Raw genomic sequence first — 25,583 nt, 5'->3', positions numbered from 1 at the left:
TCCCCATAAAAAGAAATCGCGAGTGAGATCGGGAGATCTCGGCGATCATTCTATTGAGCCTTTTCTTCCTATTCATCGATTTGGAAAAGTTTCATCTAGGTATAAGCGAACATTCCGAGCAAAATGTGGTGGTGGTGTTCCATCTTATCGTAACCAAATCAATTCGTCCGGCATGTCTGGATTTCCTTCACTAGTAAACAAATTAGATAATGTAGGAACAAGTTCTTACTTAGCTGAAGAACTTCTTTTCTGTATTAAACGAAATGAACTAAATGTTGTGTTGCAGGAATATTCAGGTTATTGTGGTATTTCACAAATATTTCGTAAAAGTAATTACATTTATAAAATTTATAAATAAATAAAATTTAAGTATGAAAGCAATTTATTTTCAATATTATTTTACTTTATGATGAAAAGTAATACGTCACATAAGCTCGAGTTGAAGAGATCTTTAAATTTTGTATCACTTGAACCCCTTTTCCATTTAAACTTTTATGGGTAAATATCACCCTAGCTAAGGGGTTGACATTTGTAATATTAGGACACTACCAAAAAGAGTATCCGCTTAAATAAAAATTGACGTGTTTAAGCAAATTTGCTAAAAATCAAATGCCATGAAGATACAGAATTTATTCCAGTTAAATATACCACACTGTATATTCTTTTAACAACAAACGATCTGCTTGCTAAATTTAACAATCGATTCAAAAACTGGCCTTTAAAATGGGACGTTCCGCTTCAATGCATGCATTCACGTAGTTGCCACAGAAACACCATGATAACTCAATACAAATAATTGCAAAAACACACGGTGTAAAACTTCAAAACGAAATCGATGGTTAAATATGGAAAACCTTATTAGAAAATCTATCATACAGATTTGCAGTGAGTATTCATTGTTGCGATAAAAATTCTGTAGTTCTAAAGCTGTTACATTAGGGCTGCAATTAGGGGCAAACACAGGGGGAGAGTTCGATGAGAATAACATCCAAGGTTCGAGGCATTTGGAAGAGTTTCTGCAAACTGACGTGTGTTTGGCTTTGTGCAGTTATACGGAGAAGGGGGGCGGTTTGGTGTTTTCGAAAAGGGTGAGTTTAGTTAACTACAATTCTCGGGATAAAGTGTTTTTGCAGCCTCTCGAATGCAACAAAACGGTGGTTATTTCCAAGCCGCACCCTATGACGGAAATCAATGAGAATTTTTTAAGATTACTGCAAGTTAACACCCTTTCAGGAGAACCAACCCTTGATTTATATCAGTTCTTGAATAACATATTCAGTCCACAATTACAAAAGGTATCTACATACAGAGTATAAGTTTTCTTGGCTAATTTCAAATTCCTAAAATATCTAACGTTCGGTTTGCAGCATTACGACAGAAACATAAAACGCAAGATTTTCACCCTTCAGTCCACTCTCAAAGATTTAATTTTGAGGGAAAATATTCCGCAGAGATCTGAAAACGATTCTTCATTTATGACATGTAAATTTATATACTAAAATTCTCTACAATTTTAAATCGAGCATCGCTTTCAGTCATCGACACTGTGGATGACGAAGTCAAGTACTGGAGCAGCCAGATTTTATTAAAAAAAGATAAACTGGCCAGGAAATCCGGGGACACCTTTATACGACTCTTAAGCCCTATTGCCAGTGAATTAAGGTCCTTAACTTTAAATAACAAATACCTATTATTATCATTGTTTCCTCATTAGTATGATAGAGTCACTTCCAATTAACGAAGTTGATGATTTATTGGAGAAGTGTCACAACACCTTGGACGATTTATGGCGGTGCAACCCTCCTTTTCCTAAAGACCGCATCGAACACTTAATGGACATTATCGGTAATATTTTCCATTATTTGCCCATTTAAACAATTTTAATAATCTGTATTAAAATCAGCTTTCGACTTATGGAAGCACACAGTCAGACAGTTCAAAGACGCAGATTTATGGCTGAACGAGTACAATATAATTCTGGAAAAACTAACTCAAAGTATTTCTCTTTGTGATAAGTGGCTAAGCACCTGTCAACAATTGACTGGGCTGTTTTGGACTAGTCACGAAGTCAATCCGTGGACAGATGAAGCTTATCAGCCCCTGGATTTAGAGAAGTTTGTCACTACCCTACGCGAGGTTAATTAGGTTTTTGATTCTCATCGCTAATTACTACTAGAATTCAACCGTTTAGATACTGAGCATTAGGACTGTCCACAAACATTTACTGCGACTATCCTCTGAAAGTGAAAAGACAGATTTGGACCCTCAAAGGATTTTTAAACCTTTTAAAGGTCAATGATTGAATACAAATTTTTATTTTGTCTCACAATTTTTTCGACAGATTTAGAAATCCTTTCCTACGAAGACTCGCACGATTTATTAAAATTCCGTAAAGAGTTCGAGTACCTTTTGCAACCCGCAGAGGAAAGAGTTGCATTGAAACTCAAAAAACAACTCATGACTGTAAACACCAACACCAGACAATTAATCTACGAATTCACTCGATACGCAGAACTCATCAATCGGCCTGTCCTGAGAAAAAATCTCAGAGCCGAACGCCAGTTTCTACTGAATTCGCTCAACGAGTACATAACTCAAATTCAAAATCACGCAAATCATGAATCCTCTAAAGTGAGTACGAGACAGGAAACTTCAGAAACCATCAGGGAAATTATTTTCATAAGACAGTTGGAGGCAAAAATTGAGGAGGTTGTTTTTGTCACTGAGAAGCTGTTGGATGATTTAGAGGGATTTGAAAGAGTGAGAGAGTTTGTTTTAGGCATTTTGAATGATTTGAAGTCGCAGGATAGTGAACTGTTTGATGCTTGGAGCTCGGGTGTTATCAGTGATGTTAGTGGCAATAAAATAAGGTAAGAAAGTTATTGCGAGGATATTTAGACATTTTTTGTGACGTAGGCGTCGCATGCTACATCCGAGAAAATATGAATGCCTGGACCTATATTTGGCACAAATCTCAAACAATTTTTGAGATCTTGAAATAAATAAATTTTGTACCGTCTCTAGAGCTCAGTTTCGGGGATAATTTATAAAAAGAGCCTGCGTTTGTGTGTTTTATAAATAGAACTAAAAAACTTTATGACACTTTCGAATAAATTTATATTGAGATCCCTTTGAAACCTAGCGAGGGAGCTTATGATATATTAAAAGACTCTCAAATTTTCTATGCAATTGATCAATAACGTCATTGAGTGTTTTGCAAAATTAGAACGTTGGAAACTTAATCATTTAGTTATCAAGAAAACATCTATATGGCTTTTCTAAGTAGACAAGTAAATTATCTACCACATTTGCAAAACTTCCGGCAAGTTTTCCAGTGGCGTAGAAGTCGCTGCTGGTTGTATATAATATTAAAATTGCACATTATAAAAATTATATATGTACTTAATTTAAAAGAGAACTTTGCGATTTGGAAAAAAAATGAAAACACATATCACAACTGAAACCATTAGGGTTTACTCTATAGACTATCGTTTCTTTAGCTTTCCACCTTATTCCTCGTGGAGCTAATTGTTTTTTTTTAACTGAATTAACCTATAATATGCACAGCTTAAAAGAAACGGACCCAGTGGTGCAATTCTCCCAGGACAAACTTATGAAAGTCAACTATCCCTCCAGACTAATCACCCTAATATCCGAAGTGCGACAATTGCAAGCCATGGGTTACCACATCCCATCCATCATTGAGGGGACCAGCAATTACGCCAAAAAGTTCATGAAATATGCCCGAACATTGGAGCAGGTGGGTAAATTTCAACAGAAAGACAATACTTCATGGTAATTGTGTAGATCGCTAATTTCCATAACACCATTGGAGATCGAATGGTACTGTCACAGAAGCCTATGATGCTGGCCAGCGCACTGGAGCTGTCGAAGCTGGTGCAAGAACAAGAAGTTGTTTCGTGGGGAGAGGAAAAACATGTGGAAAAATATGTGAATACTTTGAAGAAGTGCGTGGAGAAATTGGGTCAGAGCAACGATTTGCTCACATCATTTCACATAGAAATTCTTGACAAGATCAAAGATTTAGAGAATGTGAGTTTGCTAAAAGAGTTCTCCAGATGGAACGAAGTGATCAAGAACATAAGGAATCTCGTGGCAAATGTGGAGAACAAGGGGTTTAAAAATATGCAGCCATGGAAGACTGAGATTGACATAAAACTGAGTGAAATGTTGGAGGGGGCTTACACAAAAAACCTGAAAAAATTGCATTTGAGTTTAGAGGAAATTAGAGTTGATTTGGTTTACCGAAATTCAACTTTAGATTTTTCCCCCAATAGACAAAATTTGGAGCAAACGTATGAGCAGCAATTAAAGAAGTATCTAAACATACCTAGGAACATTAAGGGTATCTCTGACAATTATGAGAGTATTTATAATAAAATCATCGAAAGGTATTATTTTAATTTTAATAAATTCATTGCGATTACTAAAAACCGTGTTAAGAAATGGGGCAGTTCTGGACACATTATCCGACAAGAAACTGGAACTTTTCGGACAACTAAACAGCGTAATTCAACATTGGCAATCATGGCTGCAGCTGGAGCCTTTGGATTCCAAGAAACTTTCTACTTGGGAGCATTGGGATTTACATTTTAGGGCTTCCAAGACATTTGGGCAGGAAATTGCGAAACTCCCCAGGTAATAATTACTTGACCATAAATTTCAAACAAGCAGATCCATGTTTCAGCACCGAGGAAAAAGTGGGCTGTTTCCTTATTGGTCTATCAAGACTTAGATCCGACTTAGAGTCCCATAATAGAAGTTATTGGGACCAGTTGGTTTACTCTCTTAAAGACGCCATAGCGGAAGATGTAGTTAGACTGCAAAATTACATCGATCCTTCAACTGCAGCTTTGACCAAACAACCAGTTACAATGGAAGAGATCGGGGAAAGTGGGTTTAGCTATAACAACATTATTGCTGCATATACTGAGGTAACTTTGATATATTTCTGTAACTACTCCCAAATTTTAGTTTTAATTTAGATGGAAGGTGTCTTTAAAGAACTATTAAACAAGTCGAAAACCTTGGCCAGTTGGTCTAGAGAGCAAGTAGATTCTGTTAACAGACTCAAAGGAGCATGGGAAAGGTTGGGAAGTCTCATCAACAATCATCAACACATCATGGCACGTCAGGTAATTTATTACTAAGTAGAAAAAATTTAGTCTATTGAAGAGCAATTTTCGTAGATGGAAACTATTAGAACTTCCCTTGGAATTGAGCAGGAAAATTTGCTCAAAGAGATTGAGCGATTTGAAGCTAAATGGAGTCAGATAAACACCGTTCACAACTCGTTTGATTCAAACGAGAACTCCATTCAGGCGGTTTGTATGTTATACCAGGAGGTCCAAGCCAAGAGGAGAGAATGGAATAACGTTTTGGAAAAGAAAGAGGCTTTATAGTAAAATATATTTTAGATATTTGATGTTTGTATTACTTTATTTTCTGTTTTAGTACCCATTATCTTAATTTTAATTTGGAGAAACCGGATATTGTCATTGCAAATGAAGTAGAGAGTGCTCTGAGGGAAGAAGAGGCTTCTTGGTCCATTTTCGCAGAGTTCAATTCAGGTAAAAATTTAATTTTTATGAAATTTTTATGTTACTTTAGTGTCGTATTTGCAGCTTTTCAGAACTTTTCCTCCCAATATTGGATAGTGTTTCGCAAAAAGTACTACGAGCTGGAAGATTTTATCAAGCTCTGGGAAGAGAAATTAAGCAAACACATGAATGATATTCGGTTTGTTTCTGTAGTTTTGAGAGATCTTCAAATGTACAAGGTAATTTTTCGTGTCAAAGGTGCCGTGTATTGCAAAATTACAATTAGTAAAAAATTTTCCGGGCAATCGGGTTATACCAAAATTAATCAGCAGTTTTACTCGGGTTAATTCAGAATTCAGATATCGTTTTCTCATAAAATATTTGAGAAATTTAGGGTTTCTATAACATTTTTTGTTGAAGTCTTTTAAAGATCTCATAATCACGTAAAGAACTGAACAAATTTTTCTTTTTTTTCTTCCTTCAAAATGTAATTGAACCACTTCTGAGGAGTCAAAAATCAAAGAAAAACCCCAAAATCTCCTGAGATGCTTACATTACGTACGTACTTATGACTCTGCCATTATTGTAATTACAAATTTATTTATTTATTTTGCGGACAATACAGAAACCTCAGATTTTGATTCCATGAAAAAATCAGTGGTTTAACTACCACCTAATTTTTTTTTACATGTTTTAAAAATGATTCCGTAGTCTGACCCGGTATCCCTGTAGATTTTTAAAAATTTTGTCTTTCAAATTCCCAAACAGTTAATAAGAATCTGATAGGAAAAACTTCCCAGTTTATCATTAATTGGTTTGTCTGATTAAAAGTCCAAAGTTCCAGCTCTTATTAAACTGACATGTCAGTTATACCGCTATTCCTAAAACTTTCTTAAAATTACACAAAAATATATTTTTCCAGGAACTAACGCCAATCCTGAAATACTTAAAAGGTGAAGACTTTTCTGACAAACACTGGAACGACGTGTTTAATCTCTTAAAAATACCAGTAAAACCAATAGACCAAATCTTACTAAAGGACCTTTTGGATGCACACGAACGCATTTTCGATCACTCTAAGGAATTGAAAAATTTGAGCAAGAAAGCTGCCAGTGAGATTGTTGTCAGGCAAGCTTTGAAGGACATAGATCAATGGGAAGTGCAAACCAAATTTTTATTAGCCAATCACAGTGATTCTCAAGGGAAAGTTGTGGTCTTGGTTAAGGAGTTTAAGGATATTTTAAATGCTGTAAGGATAGGAGTTTTATTTTAATAAGTATGTAAAAATCGCAGGTTCTCTTAGATCGGCGACCATCAAATTCTACTTCAATCACTAAAGCATGCAGGAAGCGTTGATGGCTACGTTGAGAGGGCTAGTAATTGGGAAAATAAGCTTGAGAATTTGAACGTTTACTTGAACTCTGTGGCACAAATTCAGAAAAAGTATGTTCATTTGAAGTTTTCTAATAAGATCTACAAGTACGCTTTTTGACAGGTGGTTGTACTTGGAGCCCATATTCGGGACCGGCACTTTGGCCCAAGAAAAATTACGATTCGACCGACTAGACCGGGATTTTCGCAGAATTATGGGATTTATAGAAAAAGATCCCAGGGTTACTGAAATCTGCAAATATCCCAATTTAAAGTCCATCCTTCAGTCTATTTCAGAGCAACTGTCTCGGTGTCAACACAGCCTGGACAGCTTTTTGAAGGAAAAACGAGAAAAATTCCCTCGATTTCTTTTCTTAAGCGATGATGATTTATTGGAAATTGTGGGTCAGTCCACCAAGGAACAAGTAATTCAGTCGCACCTCAAAAAATTATTTGCGGGAACTCATTCGGTGCAACTGAATACTACGAATGACCACATTATTGCTCTTTCGTCCTTACAGGGTGAGCTCGTTCAACTGTGCAACCCAATTTCTATAAAGCAGCCCGTTGAAGTATGCAATTAAGCAAAATTTTATATTTTTTCTTAATGATTTTCTTTTTGTAGGAATGGCTCAATCTGTTAGTCAAAGAAATGCAAGCAACTTTAAAAGAAAAACTGGTGGCTTGCCAAAGAGAAAGTCAGGCTCCTGATCCCCTCAAATATCCCTCTCAAATTCTTTGCTTATCTGATAATATATCTTTCACATTGAAATGTGAGCAGGCTATCAGTGGAATGACTCTACCGGCTTTATTGGCCAAATATAAGGTTAAATCTCAAAATAAAAAAGCAAACAACATTTATGAATAATACTTGTAGACTCAACTGAATGAACTTAGTTCTTTAGAATTGGGACATGCAAAGGATTCTGATGTTTTGGAGCTCAAATTAAAATCCCTACTTTTGGATACAATACACCACATTAGCGTCCTAGAGGAATTGCTGGAGAAAAATGTGACTAAAATATCTGAATGGGCGTGGCAAAAGCAGCTTAGGCACGCAGATTTCCCCACTCTAATAATCAATTAATAATTATTCAAAGTTTAGGTATTACTCAAACTCAGTTGGGGATGTCACAGTGAAAATGGCTAAAGCAAGAATGAACTACTCTTACGAGTATTTGGGGAATGAACAAAAATTAGTAAGAACTCCCCTTACGGAGAGATGTTTCCTCACTTTAACTCAGGTATTTTAATTTTTATGAATTCTTATTTTCTAAGCATATTTTTATATTTTAATTAAGGCAATGCATTTGGGGCTTGGGGGGAACCCTTACGGCCCCGCAGGAACGGGCAAAACCGAGTCTGTGAAAGCTTTAGGTTCAATTTTGGGCCGACAAGTGTTGGTCTTTAATTGCGATGAGGTAATGAGAAATATGGTTAAAAATTAAGTATTAAAAATTAAACTTCATTCAGGGAATAGACGTCAATTCAATGGAAAGAATATTAACCGGCTTGGTTAAAACCGGAGCATGGGGATGTTTTGACGAATTCAATCGTCTGGACGAAACCACTCTTTCTGCCATTTCAATGCATATTCACGCAATTCAAGAAGCTTTGAGAAACACTCTTCACATGGTCAAAATGGGAAGTCAAGAGGTCAGTTAACTGATTTTCATCAATTATTACTAACTTTAAAAACAAATTTCCTAGATTCCAGTAAACAAGCATTGCGGCATATTTGTTACTTTAAATCCTGCAGGAGCAGGTTATGGGGGAAGAAACAAACTTCCTGATAATTTGAAACAGCTATTTAGACCTGTGGTCATGACGCATCCAGACCATGAGGAAATTGCCAGGACTTCTTTACATTGTGACGGGTATCGGCATGCCGACGTTTTAGCCAGGAAGCTTGTGGAGGTTTTTGAGATGTCCAGGTAAAAGTCCAATCGTATTTGATGGAAAGAGCTATGTTTCTATAAAATTATTGAGTGATCAGTGAAATTTGAGTATATGAATTTCATTGAGGGAACAGTCCAAATTGACGGCTATAGAAGAATTGAACCTTGGAAATCCTCCTAATTTTACTGATTTTTTTATTTTAACTCAGAAATTTTGTTTAGAAAAATCCTGAGCAATCAACAACACTACGATTGGGGTTTGAGGGCCATCAAGACTGTCCTCTCGGGCTGCGGAATGGCTTTAAAAAAATTCATTTCATCTGGCACTAAAACTCTGACAAAAGAGCTGGAATTGGGCGTGGTTGTTGGTGCTTTGAAAATGGACATTGTGTCCAAACTTACTTTTCCGGACACCATGAAATTCAATGACATATTGAGCAGCATTTTCAGCGATGCTCCTGAAGAAAAAATTAACAATGATGATGTGAAAAAGGCAATTTTAGAGTGTTATGAAGAAATGGGTTTGGAGGCTAATGAAAGACAGGTATTTGATGCTTAAATCGTTGATTTTGGGATTCTAATAAAGTTTTAGGTCTACAAATGTTTGGAATTTTATAAGCAATTAAATCAACGAATGGGGGTTGCTATAATTGGTCCCCCTACCAGTGGTAAATCCACCATTCTGTCGTTAGTTTCAAGAGTAAGTTTTGTTAAAAATTTTCTAGAACTATATTAAAATTACTTGTTGCAGGCTGCGGGTAAAATACAGCGTAAAGTCAAAACGTATCCCGTAAATCCCAAATCCATGTCGCGTCAATTGCTTTTGGGGTATACCGATAATTTAAATCAATGGAACGATGGAGTTTTAACCAGTTACAGCTTGCAGGTCTCCCAAGAAACTAAAGGTATATTTCGATTTTAAAAAATTTTTACAAGTTATTTTTTATTCTGAAATAGACGACACTTGGTCTTGGATAATTTGCGACGGAGACATTGACCCAGAATGGGTAGAATCTTTGAATTCTGTCCTGGACGACAACAGACTTATGACTCTTCCTTCCGGATGGAGGATTCATTTCGGTGAAAACGTAAACTTTGTGTTTGAAACGCATGACTTGAAGAACGCATCACCAGCCACCATATCTAGGATTGGAATTGTATATTTGAGCTCTGAAGATATCAATTGGATTGATGTTTTGAAAGTGAAGTTGAGGGAGTTTCCTGAGAAACAGCGCGAATTTTTGCAGCCTCTCATAAGAGACTACTTTTTTAAAGGTAAATAATTATTGACGCTTTAATCAAATTCTTATCTAAGTACAACAATTTTTAGCCGTTAATTGGGTTAAAACTAACGGGGAAACGTCACTAGAGAGATCAATAATCTCTATAGCAAAAATGGGGATTTCTCAAATGATCAATGTAGAAACGAAATTCAATTTTATAGTGACCTTAATTTCTTCTTTTGCCATGCAATTAAAACCGGAATTCAGGCAGGAATTAAGCGAACTCATTTTTGAGTGGATGGATGAGACACCTCCGCCATATACGTCGAAATTATACTATGACAAAAATAACGATTGCCTTAATTCGTATCACACAGATCCTCAAATATCCATAATTGAAGACATAAGAAATCATGGAATTCCCTTGTTGAAAACTGGCCAAATGCTGAAGAATCTGGAAGTACTCGCCCTACTTCTGGAAGAGGGAAAAGAGGAGCATATCCTCCTTGTGGGTAATCATGGGTCTGCCAAGAGGTCTGTTGCAAGCAGAAATCGTTAAAAATCAACTAATTGCGAATTTTTCGTTAAGATTGCTGATCCAGAATTTGCTGAGCGATCGTTCCGATATTGAGATAGTTGAAATTAACTGCAGCTCTAACTTAATGACCAACTATATCACTCACAAACTGCAACAGGTAGTATTGAAAATTTTAACAGTTCTTCAGGATAAATGTTCATTTTAAGCATTGCATATCGGTTGCAACCTTCAAAGGAAACGTGCTAAGACCCAGAAAGGGGAAACTAATTTTGTATTTAAGGAATTTGCACCTCTTAGCCCCAGATCAATGGGGCAGCAACATGTGCATTGAACTTCTTAATCAGGCAAGTATAATATTGATATATTTATCTATCTAACCCTTTGAGAGGTTCGAACATGGACTTCGAACATCCCTTTGTTATGTTGTTCTTAATCAATAGTTTCAGGTTATTTCTTGATTCTTTGTCTCCTAATTTTGCGTGGATATGTTCCTTTAATTTCGCACATTCTTCAGTTAAAGAAGTAATAGTCCCTTCATACTCCAACACTTTGGTGCTTAGGGTTTTATGCATTTGTTCGTAATGCTCGATCACTTTTCGGGACTTTTCATATCTTTCCATTAAGTCTTTGCAAAACATCTCATTTTCCTGTTTTTCTCGCACCAATTGCTGGCTGTCTGCCATAACTTTGGAATAAAACTGCTCATATTCACTCACTACATTTTTTTGAGCATCCCAATGAATCTCTAAATCGCGAGTTCTAGCTCTAAGTTTAGCAAATTGCTGCTTTAAATTGGGAATTGGGACTTTACAATTTTTCAAAAGAATGTCTATTTCCTGGAATACCTCGAGGTCTTTGCTGATTTCAGTGTTTTTAGGTAAAAGGTTTTTGAGCACCGGTTCCTGCATACAAAAGATCTGGAATTTGCTCTCAAATCTGAGGGTGTCTTGCTATACAAAATCGAGTTACCTTCAGAAACTTTTTCGGGGTTTCTAAATACTGTCACCAAGTTTCACAAAATAATGAATAAATATAGAAAAACCAGTTTTGAAAGTTTCGTCAAATATGCTGACAGGAATCTTCATTTTAATGTGACGCTTGTCAGGTTTTACCTGTTTATGACGGGTTTACCTTACGAAGGATTTTGGATAATAAGTAAAGTCAGTACAAAATGAGCTCACTAGCTGCACAAAATTCTCCTAAATATTTTGATCAAGTCTATATGTACATATACATATATAGGTTTATACGAACTTTGTTCAGATTAGGGAATGCTGCGGAAACCCACCAATTTTTCCTTCATATTTCTGTCGACTCTGTGGAGTATTTTGAAATATCTTTTTTATATTTTCAGTGGTCAAAATGTCGAGTCCCTTACAAAACTTAGATTTTAAAGGATGTATTCGAGGTTTTATAGTGGCACGCTTAGTTGAGTGAAAGTTCTGAGATATTAAAAAAATGTGCCTAAATTCCCATATCTTTGGAATTTTTAAAGCAAAACACTTCACTTTTAATCATAAGAGACTTTAAGATATTACTTATAAATTTATAAACTTTAAATTTCAGCTCATTGAATATAAAGGCTATTTCAACTCTAAAACGGAATTTGTGCAAGTTGAAAATGTGGTTATTGTAGGAACTTTGATACCCAGCCATAAACTATCCACTCGATTCTTGTCAAAGCTACATTCAGTCAATATTGAGTAAGTCCCTATCATATGACACACACATTTTTACTAATTTATTACCTAAATTTTAGCCTTCCTGACAAAGAAGATCTAACTGTGATATTAATCGCGTACCTAAATGCCATTTTAAAAACTTATTATCCTGCAGCAAATTTCCCAAAAGTGAAAGTTGCGAAAGCAATTTCGACAATTTTAACCATCTATGAGAAGGTAATGCTTTCAACACCAAGATCGTTCAAAAACTGGCAATTGCGAAAATTATTTCATAACTCTCTTCTCGCTAAGTGAACTAATTAATAAAGGTTGAAAAGAATGAAAACCGGCACCTTGTTGCTAAGTTTCTATAAAAATTATGATATTGAAAGAATCTTCTATAAAATTTAAATATAACATTTTCAGATACAAGACCATGCTACCCGAAGCCCTCAAATCCTCCATCCGATAAATCCTCATGATTTAGTCAAGTGGTGTACAAACCTTAAATACTATTCTATAACAAATTTTTCACAATTTGAGACAAGTATATTGGAAATAATTGCTTATGAAGCGTTGCGCATATTTGGTGATAGACTTGCAACTTTAAATGAGAAAAATCGCCTAAAATCAACGATCGATGAGGCATTTAAGACTTATTGGGAGGTCAATAAAATAACGCAAAGTATTGATGAAACGTATTTTGTTCCCGGCACTGAAGAAACTCTGAATAAGTTTTCGATGGAGGCATGGCAAGCTGAGGTGGAACGTGGGATAAATCAGTTTGGTGGGCGTTTCTGGTATCAAAAGCTATGAAAATTTCATGAAAAAAAAAACATTCTAGGAAAAGAAAATCAAAATTTGGAAGTGATAATCAACCACGAAATTCTCCTCATCACGTGCGCAGTCATGAGGTATACAGTAATTCCTCAATATAACATGGTTTTGATTGGAAAATCTGGAGTCGGACGTAAAACCGCGATTAAAATCACTTCGGCTTTGAGATCGCAACGTGTTATTCAACCTACCAGTGGCACCCACCCCCTTTTCCAAAATGACCTAAAAGCGGTAAAAACTTCAAATGGTATCTTCACTAGAAACTCAATTAATGAAACTTTTTAGGCAATTCAATATGCCGGTGTAGAATGTGAGGACGTCTTACTCATACTTGAAGACTACATTTTTGTAAATGAAGTAAACATCACAGCGATAAACCTCTTGCTGAGTGATGGAGACATCTCAGATTTGTTCTCGGACATTGAGGCAGATTCTTTGGTGAAAGGATTGAAGGAGAAATTTGATAGTGCGAATTTTGAAGGAGATTTGCGTCAATTTTTCACAAATAGTATGTATATGAGCATTAAAAAATAAGTTAAAAAAAATTTAAATCTTTACTTTAGATGTAAAGCAACGTTTGCATATATTTATTTGCTTAGACCAGGACAACCCAAATTTAAAAGAAATTATACTTAAAGCCCCCTCCTTTATGCAATGTTGCGGACTTTTATGGCTGAATGAATGGAGTCTGGAAACAATGAAATGTTTTCCACATAAATTAGTACAAATGTAAATTTACTAAAATTAAATTCGTTTTTCTAAGTAATAATTTCAGGCTAGGGGGGATTGAATGTATGAGTACCAGCGATTCATTCCAGAAAATTTACGCATCTTTTCCACACGCACCTCCCTGCAGATACACCTCCATGATTAAATTGTACTTTTCCATTGCAAATCAAACGGTTTCTTCAATAAATGCAAAAATTGCCAAATTGGAGGTTAGTATTGACTTAGTTTTTGTGATAAATTGAAGAAAAAATTTTATTTAGAGTGGAGTTTCAAAATTAACTGAAGCCAAATCCCTTGTAAGCGAATTGAAGCAAAAGGCAGCAGATCAACAGGAAAAATTAGCTGAAAAACAATCGAAAGCAAATGCCGCGTTGGATATGATAAGCAACACTATTAAAGGTGCAAATGCCCATAAAGAAGAGATGCAGGTGTTGAAGCAAAAAACCGAAAATGAAAATGTCCAGTTGGTGAAAAGGTATTTTTCCTTGCTTCTAGAAGCAAAAGCAAAAATCATAACTTCACAGAAAGGCGGAAATTGAGAACGAACTCTCGGAAGTGGAACCCTTGATCCAAGAAGCCAGGGCTGCAGTAGGCAACATCAAGACCGAATCTTTGTCTGAAATACGGTCCTTGCGAGCCCCGCCCGAAATAATCCGTGATATTCTCGAAGGAGTACTGAAATTAATGGGAACACAGGACACTTCTTGGAACAGCATGAAGAATTTCTTGGCGAAAAGAGGAGTAAAAGAAGACATTAGGTTGATTCGCTGTTTATTGAAAAAAAGTCCGTGAATTTGAGTAATTTCTCGATCTCAGGTCTTTTGATGCTAGTCGTATTCAAACAGAAAACCGTCAAGCAGTGGAGAAACTCATGTTAACAAAAAAAGACTCTTTTGATCAAAAATTTGCCAAAAGGGCTTCGGTAGCGGCAGCTCCTTTAGCCGCTTGGGTAGAGGCCAATGTTAAGTATTCAAAAGTAATGGATAAAATTCGTCCTTTAGAAAGGGAGCAATACAAGCTTAAAGAGTATGTATTTATTATAAATTATTTGTCTTAAATTTATATTTTATTGATATACAGAAATTTAGTTAATGCCGAGAGTCAACTGGTGGAATTAAATGCCAATTTGTCTGATGTAGATGCCACAGTGGCCAAACTGAAAGAACAATTGTCTCAATATACTAAAGAAGCAGCAGAAATTGAAATAGGGTTGAAGGAGGTGACAGGAACATTGGGATCTGCTGAAAATTTGGTATTTAAATTGGAGGACGAGTACCAAAGATGGCAAGAAAAGGTAAGAACATAATGTACATTTTTCATAATTTCAACTAACCTAAGTTCATATCTTATTAATATATGAATACCTGGGTAAACACTTTATAAACTGAAAATATTCGTTAATGATAAAAACTCACCTACTATTTCTCTTGCCAATCTTCACTAACATTGAAACTTCTGAGTTTTATAGGAAGGTTTCCCTTATACACAGGCATAATGAATGAGGGAAAACAAGGAATGCTGCACTGTTAAACCAAGTAGTAATATAAAAATGAAATTTCTTATTGATACATTTGTCTGCAACAAGTTATTTAAAGCACATTATTAATAACATATATATTTAAACCATAGAACGAAAGGACCAAAATTTAACGTTTTTTTGACTAACGAGGGCAGTTTTCACAGAAACACAACCACAAAAAACTACTAGTAATTATCAAACGTACGCAAAAAATCTTGAAGATGTCACCACTCTGAAAATTTGAAATTTAAAAGTACTACTTCCTATCCTACGAGACATCGATTGGATTACCAAACAAGATCGTTACTATTGTCACAAAGTAACTCCTTTTAAATTGTTTTTTCAATTTCTCTAAATAATTCGACTATATTAATTAATAATAAGGCTTATAAATGATTGAAATGAGTTATTTTAGCTGAAAGATCTATCCAACGAAATACACAGTTTGTCAAATAACTCGCTAATGGCAGCGGCATTTGTAACATTTTTGTCTGAGGAGGAAGAAATTAAAAGAAGGTAAGAAAACATTAAACAACAAACAAAAACAAATATTATTATTATTTCATGTTTCTACTGCAGACGCATTCTGGCAGAATGGTGCTTTGAACTAAACAACAAATCAGAGTTCGACTTCATGTCATTTTTCTCATCTGATAGAGAACAACTTCAATGGCAATCCGAAGGCTTGCCCAATGATAGAGCCTCCTTGGAGAATGCTGTTGTAGTGAACATGGTAAAAAATTTAATAAATGAGTAAGGAGTAGAACGAAAGTAAAATGATTCTTTATTAGAGCATTTTGCCTCCTTTGTTACTTGATCCAAATTCAACTGCAGTACGTTGGCTGAAGAACCATTATACGAAAAGTAGCAGTAGCTTTGATCATGTTGCATTTAGTTCCCCTAAATTTAATACAGTACTTGAAGCATCCATCAGGTATTACATACTGTACTTGCTTACCTAACTTCCTCACAACTTCTGGTTTTTTATAGATTTGGTAAAACTCTACTTATAGAAGAATTAGAAGAAATTCCCCCATTTCTTTTCTCGATCATTAGAGGAGATTTCATCGTTCATGGTATAAAGACCATTTTTACCTACTCAAAGACGATTGTAAAGTTAACTTTTCAGGAGAAAGAAAAATGGTCCGTATGCTAGGTAAAGTAATAGACTGCCATTCAGATTTTCGTCTCATAATGAGTACCCGAAATGAGCATATTAAAGCATCTGCGGAAATTGCTTCCTATATCTGCGTCTTGAATTTCAACGTCACTTATTCAGGCTTTATTGGTAAATTTCCTTATAATCATCTATTGCACAAAACTAACAGAAAATTTAATGCAGAACAGTTGCTATCCGCTGCAGTTACCCAAGAAAAACCTGAATTAGAGAGTAGGCGGAAACATTTATTGCGCGAAAATGAAGAATTACAAGAAAAATTACACATTTTGCAGAGTCAATTGCTGGACTGTTTAGCTGGTTCTCAAGGAAATATTTTGAGCAACAAGGCGAGCGAGAACAGAGGGAATTATAGGATTTTCTCATGATGATTTTTAGGGATTGTTGGAAACTCTAAATGAAACAAAATCCAACTCTATGGCAGTGACTGATGCTCTGCAGGAATCTACAAAGATACAAAATGTCTTAAGGAAGGAATGTGAGGTATTCCTTGATATATCTTCCTTCGCAAGCCGTCTGTATTTTTCCTGTAAGGAATTCGAGAAATTTGATATTCTCTACTCACTCTCGGCCAATGCTTTCAGCAGGTTATTTCTCTTATGTTTACAAACTACACAGGTAAATGAGATATTTGAGAAATTATTTATAATGGGTAAGAAGAATCTCTTTTAGGCCCAAGAAGCAAACGCAGATCTTCAAAGGAGACACCTATTTCAAACATTATATAATTATATGAGCAGAGGAATGTTCAAAAAAGATCGATTATTGTTCGCTTTGCATGTAGTTAGTCGAATGTTCCCCAATGCTTTTCCAGAAACCGAAATGAAGGTGTTTCTAGAAAATACCTCTTATCGAGGCTTAAACAGTCCTGAATTATCTGACTTACCAGGGTGGATTCCAGAAGCGTCAACTACAGCACTTAGCAATTTTAAGGTAAAGCATATAAGAACTTCCTTTCTTAGTCATTTGGTCAATGATTTTACAGAACTCTTTCGGGATTCTGTACGATAAATGTCAGTTCGGGGAAAAAAAATTGTGGTCCAGTTTCATGGAATCGTCACAATGTGAAAACGAATTTCCGCGACATTGTCAACTATCGGAATTTCAGAAAGTTTTAACTGTGCAAATATTGAGGCCGGACAAACTTTTGAGCTGTATTGAAGCTTGTTGCCTTCGAGTTTCAGGTAAGAAATTTTTTAATAATCAAAGCAAATTATGTTTCAAATATAAAAAAACAGAAAATAAATGCGAATGTAACTCTTAATAAATTTCGCTAGGCAATCATTGTATTCCTGAAAGCAATTCTATGTGTTCTTCCCATGAGCAGAAATGATCACTTCATTCTATGATTAATCAACGTCATACAAAGGCATTATACGTAATCAACATATTTCAACCATTTAATGTCATTAAAAGTTACATCTATTTGACTCTCAAAACGTTCTTTTCTCTTATTTTAGGTCTCAGAACCGTCGATCCAGAAGTTCTCAGTTTGCACTACATTTTCAACGAGTCAAACTGTCACGAACCAGTTTTGTTGATCACTACCTCTGGAATGGACCCGTCAAACGAAATAACCGATTTGGCTAAAAATCTCGGTCATAACTTCGAAGAAGTAAGTTTTCAAATTTCACCTTCGAATTCCCAGAGAAACGCTTCTAGATATCTATGGGTGAAGGCCAGGAATACAGAGCCTTGGTGTCTCTAGAACAATGCAAGAAATCCGGTATGTGGTTGATTTTGAAAAATTTGCAATTGGTTACTTACTGGTTACCAATACTTGCGGAGAAAGTTAAGCAACAAAGCGACTCAGAGAACTTTAGGTGGATGGAGAAATTTCTTTAAAATTGGCAGTAATAAGAGGCAAATAATTCTAGATTGTGGCTAATCTCAGAATCCACATCAAAATTTAACGCAGTTTTGGCTCAGAACAGTTTAAAAGTAGCTTATGAAGAGCCTCAAGGTCTTGGAAACAACATACAAAGAATCTATTCGTCTATTGGAGAAAAATATGAGAACAAACTAACCAGAACTGGCGCTAGAGTATTCTTCATTTTCTCATACGTACACGCCTTACTTCAAGAAAGAAGAAAATACATTCCTCAAGGTAGAAAAATCAACATTACTTCCCTTATAATTTTATCCCTTTTAGGCTGGTCACAATACTACGAATTCAATCACATTGACATGCAAACGGGACTGAATTTAACAGAAGAACTGTGGAATATTGACTCAACAAGGATCCAATGGCATTTTATAGTTGGTCTGCTAAACGAGGCAATTTATGGGGGTAGAATTGAGTGCATTGAGGATACGAGTATATTGAAGGCGTATTTAAAGATTTATTTCAAAGATGAGGTTTTGAGTCATAAGTGGCGGCCTCATGGGATGAATGTAACATTGCCGAATACTGGGCAAAATAAGGAGTATGGGCAAATGGCCAAGCATTTGCCAAATAAAAATTTGCCTGATATGTTTGGATTGCCCCTTAATATTGATAAAGCACACGAAAAAATCGAGTCGTTAAAACTTATTCAGATGCTTAAAGGTTAAGTTAAAACCTAAATTAATACTTTCAAATCACACAACCTTTCAGGTTTTTATCAAAAAGAAACTGACAATTTTTCTTCAAAAGAGGTAAACTTCAAAGAACTTCACCCTTTCTTTAGTTTGTGGAAAAAGCTCAATCAAGGTCAGGATTTCGTTCGGATAAATTTGGCAGAAAATACAGGGAATTATGAAACTTCTATTGAAAGTTTTGTCAATGATGAGTTCACAAGGGGAGTGTCTCTGATACAGGAAATTCACAAATGCTTTGCGCACTTGAACAGAATTTTAAAAGGGGCTGAAGACCCCGACGAGGACGATTTGGCCCTTGCTAAGAAAATTTTAAAAAATCAGGTTATTTTTAAATAGCTAATATATATTTCTATGCAAAATGTTCAACATTTAAGATTCCTGAAGTATGGTCAAAATTGTGGAATGGACCTAAAAACGCTGAGAGATATCTCGTGGAGTTGTTACAGAAAGCTTCTTACCTGGCAACATGGAAATCTGCTAGTTCCATAGATTTCTTAAATATACCCGTAAAATTACATTTATTTTTTAATCCAGAGAGATTTCTAGCATGTTCAAAACAACAATTTGCCAAGTCAGTAGTACCGTAACAAAAAAATTATAATTTTCTAAAGTAAAAATTGCAGAGAGAGCAAGATTGCCTCAGACGAATTGGTCCTTCAAACCAGCTGGAATCCATCCAAAGAAAACACCATTGTTTTATCGGATTTACTTATTGAAGGGGCTTTAATTGAGAACAAACTTCTCAAGGCATGCAAAAGCAATTCTGACAGCATTAATGTTGTCCCTAATTGCTATTTAAAGTGGACACAAAAGGTGCCACAAACTGTTTGATTATATTCAGAACTTCACGTTTAAAATTTGCAGGAAAAACTTCGTAACGATGATTTGATTGAGTTTGCCTTGTACGCAAATTCAAACAGAGAACACAAAATCGCAAACATCCAACTGGAATGTGATACAGTTTCGAAGGACCAATACATATTAAGTGGGGTAGCATTTTACTTAAGTTATTAATAAACACAGTAACACAAAATAAAATAATGGAAAATAAATATTTACTGGTAAATGTACTCTTTTATTGGTGTTAGGCGCTGGCAGTTGTGGCACTCCCAGATCCAGTCAGGTGCGACGCAAATTGCCGAGGGATAGATGTCTTTAAGGGTTTTGAAATTCTCCTCATTTGTAATGGCAATGTCTATTGAGGCTTCCAAATTTTCTACCAATACTCTGGATTGTAGAAAAATGTTGTGATTTAAAGGTTTAACAATGAAAATCTAACATTTTTTACATTCAGAGACTTCCAAACAACTTAACTAAAGTGATGAAGGACGGAATTTTTAAATTTTTAAATGCAAAATTTGAGACAACTTAAATGAAAATTCTATACTAATAAAATGTATTCCACCTCTTGATTTAAAATTATTTAAAATATACAAACCTTCAATCAACAACCAACTTACCCATTATAGGCAACAATGTATTGCTTAATCTTTTTTTGCGTTTCATCATCAAAAGTTTCATCTACGTAAAAAATTTGGTCTTCAAAGAAATTTTCGAGTTTTCGTTTAATCTTCGGACTTCTATGGCTTTTATCAGTCAAAGATTCTTCATCTGTGTCAATACTAAATACACTTTGTTTAGAACTTTCATCAGTTTGTTTCCTGATAATTTTATTAATTTTTTCGTCGGTATCTGAATATTGCTCCCTCCTAAAATATTCCCCACATTTTATCTTCAAATCTAACACCATAGTATTTACTAACATATCGGAATCTGAGTTAGTATCCAAGTTCATATTGTGCTCTGGGCTTGGAAGGAGACTCACTTTCTCTTCAGATATCTCTTCCTCGCTTTCGGGACCTCTATCGTCTTTATGTAATGCATAGGACCTCCAAGGCAGCCTTTTTCGTTTATTATAGCAGTCCTCCAGCCATTGCCTTTTCACAATTTTACCTTTTCCTTTCACTTGGTTGAATTTTGGAGTATTTACAAAGGCACAACTATAAAATTCTTCATCGAATATTCATTTTTTTCAAATTACCAACATACATTAAATGTGTACATGTGGAATCCCAGTCAGACTTGTATTTGCCACCCATTGACAATGCCATGCTTCTTAAACTGGCTCGATCAGGGTTTTGAATTCCACTTATAACTAAAACTATGTCTTCTAATAATCTACCAAATGGTTTTCCTTCTTTTACTTTTTTCTGTTTTTTTACTTTATAAGCGGAGTTGTCATCAGTTTTTCTTTTCTTTGATTCATTAATAGAACCAGCTGTACCATTACCAGATGGTTTTTTATTTGTTAATGGAGAGTTTTTTTGGTCTTTGTGTTTTTCCAATACCTTTGTTTTGTCTTTATTTTTCTGCTCAACAATCTATTGAAACGTATTGCTATTTAGAAAATGAAATGTAGATACAAAATGTATTTTATTTACATTACAACTCAAATTATGGCAAAAAAATTCAATATGTAAAAAACTATATTTCAACTACTCACCTGTTTCTCTTTCTCTGTAGATTTATTAATTTTTTCCTTATTCCTTTTCTCTACTAATTTATCAATCTTCTCATGCTTCTCTTCCTCATCTTTATTATATAGTAGTTCATTGCGATTTCGAGCTTTACTTTCAGCCCCATCATCATAGCTCATTTTTTCCCTATTTGGTGGTTTTGGAGTTATTTGTAAGTTATGTTTTATATTCTGTTTGGGCACTGGAGAGCCACTATGTGCAAGCAAAGTTGCTTCCTTTATAGCAGCAGCCGTTGAGGTGGCAAATAAGCCTTTTAGTGCCCCTTCTCCTAAATTTTCCTGAAGCTTTCTTCTTGCAAATAAACTTCCTGCAGTAATATTATCTGGCGATTTTGGACGAATAATAAAATTCCCAATGCTCAAAACTTTCTCTTCATCTTTATTGATTGAAGTATGGAGATTCACAAATGACAATCCATACTGGACATGTCGGTTAAAAGGTTGGGTACAGACAATTTTCACCCGATCCCACTTTTCATTTCTCTCTGGTTCAACCAAATTTTCTCGCTTGAACATTCGGACTTTATTAACATTTTGATTCTGTCGAGCATCAGAAGGGGACATAAATGAGGACATTACAAGCAAGGCTTTGAAGTCTTCAGGAGACGTGGAACGGGACACCAAAACCTCGATATATGCTGAATTCTCATTGCCAATATCAATGCTGGATATAATGTAGGGTTGGTCCAATTGCAAAACTACTGACGCACTTTTCTCTCCTGCAGATTTGCATTTCCATTTCTTGATAGAGTCACTGGAGAGGATGTTACTTGCTTGGTGGTTCTAGGGAGAGATATGGGTACGTCGTACAAATTCTTGAGTGAGAGTTGAGAGAACCTTACCGGGTCTTCGCTGGTAAAGCTGACAATACGTTCTATTTTAATTAGAGGCATTTTTGCGCTTTTTATAAGCTTATTTTGCGAGTTTCCCCTTGGAAAGTTCTAGTTTATGATAAAAAAATAATTATTTAGGAAAATGGCATGAAATAAATGCTATATGAAACTACTGTTTTCTCGTTTGGTCTCATCAAACAACCAGATAATATACAGAGGCAAAAATGCGAACTTTATTTTAGGAGTCTAATATAACCTCAATTTTTCATGTACCAAAATTACAAATTTGTAAACAAACATAGAACAACACCGGTACAAAAATTATCATTCGCCATAAATCAAGAAAATCGTTTTTAATTTCTTGAATTAATTGATATATAATAGTTACCAATGGTTTTTCCTTCTAATAGTCTTCTACTTAACTGTTATAATAGAGGATCTGTCCAATTATATATTAGTAGTTAGTAGCTTTTTGATTAAATAAGTCCATTTTTTATTCCACATATATATTATTTTAAATCTAACCCTTGACTATTTTAAACCAACGTTAATCTTTTAATATCACCAAAGTTTAATATAGGTAGAAAGCGAAATCCGTTGCTAAAAATATTGTTAATATTGTCATTGAGTAAGGAACAAGCAAATTCGTCTCCGCCAGTATTTCAAGAACTTTAAGTGCCAGACTAAAGGAGTAAACACTGTAGCCTTAATACGAAACTGAATACATAAAAAAAGATCATATACTTGAAATTCTTTAAGTGTTTTTTATCCTGGCAAAGTGTCGCGTGCAACTTAGATACTACTCCAACTTGAAATAAACCGATTGTTTGAAACGTTACGCTAACATAAGTTAAGTTGTTGCAATGTACTAAGAGGGGATCAAAGAAATAATTATTAAAGTAATTTTCCATTTAAACTCCAGTGATATAAAACATATTTTGAACCTAACTAATCTAAACTAGCTTAAAACAACGCCAGATGTAAAATATTTAGATTATCATTACATTCGCCATAAGTCAAGATGACTGTTGAAATGCTATGAATAATCAAAAGTTGCATAAGCAGTTAAAAGTTTTAAAGCGCTTACAACTCTTATAAAAAAGCTGTACATTTAAATATTAAATATCTTTTACAGATGTTTTTACTATAGTGACTGAAACTCACGTATATCTTTAAATTTTAAACATTTTTTTAACTAAGATCTAAACCATTTTTGTTACCTTACTTTCAATATAATGTGGGTTTTATATAGATATTTCTTTAAAAACATTTAACAAAATTTGTAGTTATTATGAAGCAAGCAACAAGCAAAAGGGCATCCGCCATCGTATCAAGAAATTGAGTAAGCAGACGATATAAATGGACACTGTCGCTTTAATAAGAAACTAAACACATTCATGTGAAGACCTTTGAGAGAAATATATCAGGTTTTTTGGTACTTGATCAATTTTTATTATTTTTTGTGTTCTAATGAATAAAATAACTCATATATTTGAAACCTTTTAAGGATTTCTTTGTCCTAAAGTAGTTTTCAGCCTGGATACTGCTCCAGCCTGAAATAAATCGATTGTTTGCCTCCCTGATGCCTTTAAAGTCGCTCGCCCAGTCTATCAGAGGGTAGGGCGGAAGTGAAAAACACTGTCCATTACCTTAATGCACTGTTCTGGTCCCGCTCAGGGCTGATTAATATTGTATTTTCTTAGCGTTTGGATCCGCTCGGAATGATTCCAAGGCCCGACGCTTCCTCGAGGGACAATCGAAAGATGAAAGGATGTGTCTATGCGACCGGAAGTTGCCATCTCCTTTTCGAAATTCCTGCTCACTTTGTTTAGACTCCACTATAAGTGGGTTGAGAGTTAAGAGTTTTCGGAAACCACTGTTGCCAAACTCGATTTTATGTGTTTAATTTAGAGTATAGAACTAAGAGGATCATATATATAGACCTCTGTGTGAGATCTGAGTTTGAAAACTATTTTTCTATTTATAGCAGAATTTTGAGTTTTTTTTATGATAGGAATTGAATGATTATGTGAATAATGCTGTAGAATAACGGCAACGTTGCTGTAGGGCTGTAGGGCTTTTTTGAATTTATCTAAGTGCTCCTGGACCGGCTCGACGTGACACATGCCGTGTTGCTTTCCCACTTGCCGCGCGTTACTTTGGCCAGTTTAAACTTTAAAACCTATCTCCAAATTGCCTTGGCAATATTAAAGTAACTCCCTAAAATATTCATCGTTTTGCCTTATTTACGCTGGGGATAACGATACTGGGTGTTAAGAGAAAATACTTGTCATTTAAAGAGATGAAAAAGTCAAAATTAGACAAAATATAAATTGAAATAAAATTAATTAAAAGTGAAACGCTGTGTAGCTGAGTAACTGGCTTCTTTATCTTGGTCGCGGTGGCTTTCTTAAGTGAATTACCGGCTTCGGCTATTATTTTATATTAATATAAGCGCTTTTAATACGGCCACGTAATGCGAATTTAGTGTTTGCTTTTACGGAAGATTGATTGTTCTTCACAAAGTTTCTTTTCTTGTACTTTTGCTCCTGGAAAGCGAGAAATCTTAACAGACGAAATGGGAAAAGTGGTGTTGCGGCCCGAGGAATAATTCTTACTTTAAAAGGCCCTTTAAAACGGTTTAGAGTAATAAAGCACCAATTACATCGTTTCGCAATGATAATCGTATATTTCGTAACAAAAAGGCGGCATTAAAATAATGAAACGTAAACCAGAATTGCCAGATGGAGTTCGTAAAGCTGATCTCGGATCCGCCGTGCATTGTGGTTTTATAGACGTAATTACTTAAAAAGCTGCAGTATAGGGCCATATAAATTACTAAATAATTTTGTAAATTGCCTTTATGCGACGTAGACCCTTAAATTACTGCGAAGCTCAACTTTAAATTTAAGCTTCCATTGTGTGTGTCGCCGGAGTTATTATTCAATTTTGCCATTATGCTTTAAAGTATACCCCGATCACAAAGAAATAATATTCAGTTTCGAGTCACCATGTGTCAAGGAAACTTTAAATCTGGAAATCAAGTCATAAGTTAAGAGGTTAAACAAGAGTTGTAGCGAAAGGAGAAGTGAGGCCGAAAAAGGTTCAAATTTAAAATAA

The 25,583-nt window shown here is 35.1% G+C and overlaps 2 protein-coding genes across 2 annotated transcripts; one reads left to right on the top strand and one right to left on the bottom strand.

The window, feature by feature from the left end:
• The first annotated feature begins 480 nt into the window (after nt 1-480).
• Nucleotides 481-20,108, top strand: btv (beethoven). The gene is made up of 60 exons (XM_066290924.1): nt 481-885; nt 940-1,295; nt 1,368-1,482; nt 1,536-1,662; nt 1,715-1,845; nt 1,904-2,136; nt 2,192-2,291; nt 2,342-2,870; nt 3,568-3,760; nt 3,808-4,412; nt 4,465-4,659; nt 4,709-4,955; nt 5,007-5,156; nt 5,211-5,422; nt 5,476-5,591; nt 5,646-5,800; nt 6,484-6,810; nt 6,865-7,004; nt 7,057-7,504; nt 7,558-7,758; nt 7,810-7,985; nt 8,038-8,176; nt 8,234-8,353; nt 8,406-8,588; nt 8,643-8,866; nt 9,053-9,374; nt 9,423-9,530; nt 9,582-9,735; nt 9,788-10,105; nt 10,161-10,587; nt 10,643-10,748; nt 10,798-10,935; nt 12,158-12,294; nt 12,351-12,489; nt 12,679-13,039; nt 13,097-13,320; nt 13,375-13,597; nt 13,653-13,818; nt 13,865-14,027; nt 14,079-14,293; nt 14,343-14,576; nt 14,635-14,844; nt 14,899-15,112; nt 15,753-15,853; nt 15,917-16,070; nt 16,129-16,271; nt 16,328-16,413; nt 16,467-16,625; nt 16,680-16,843; nt 16,893-17,132; nt 17,187-17,447; nt 17,500-17,698; nt 17,975-18,129; nt 18,177-18,337; nt 18,392-18,621; nt 18,667-19,062; nt 19,111-19,415; nt 19,469-19,665; nt 19,718-19,907; nt 19,959-20,108. Exons 1-60 carry the CDS (start codon nt 846-848, stop codon nt 20,106-20,108), a joined length of 12,612 nt encoding a protein of 4,203 aa, XP_066147021.1. The 5' UTR covers nt 481-845.
• Nucleotides 19,417-22,717, bottom strand: XRCC1 (DNA repair protein XRCC1). The gene is made up of 6 exons (XM_066290948.1): nt 22,473-22,717; nt 21,598-22,413; nt 21,144-21,475; nt 20,858-21,094; nt 20,555-20,803; nt 19,417-20,321 (listed from the first exon to the last, which is right to left on the bottom strand). Exons 1-6 carry the CDS (start codon nt 22,521-22,523, stop codon nt 20,150-20,152), a joined length of 1,857 nt encoding a protein of 618 aa, XP_066147045.1. The 5' UTR covers nt 22,524-22,717; the 3' UTR covers nt 19,417-20,149.
• Between the last annotated feature and the right edge of the window lie 2,866 nt (nt 22,718-25,583).

The sequence above is a fragment of the Euwallacea fornicatus genome, chromosome 1 (genome assembly GCF_040115645.1).
Source record: "Euwallacea fornicatus isolate EFF26 chromosome 1, ASM4011564v1, whole genome shotgun sequence".
Classification (NCBI taxonomy): Eukaryota; Metazoa; Arthropoda; class Insecta; order Coleoptera; family Curculionidae; genus Euwallacea; species Euwallacea fornicatus.
The sequence above is the reverse complement of the archived record's forward strand: the minus strand, read 5'-3'. Positions and strand labels throughout refer to the sequence as shown.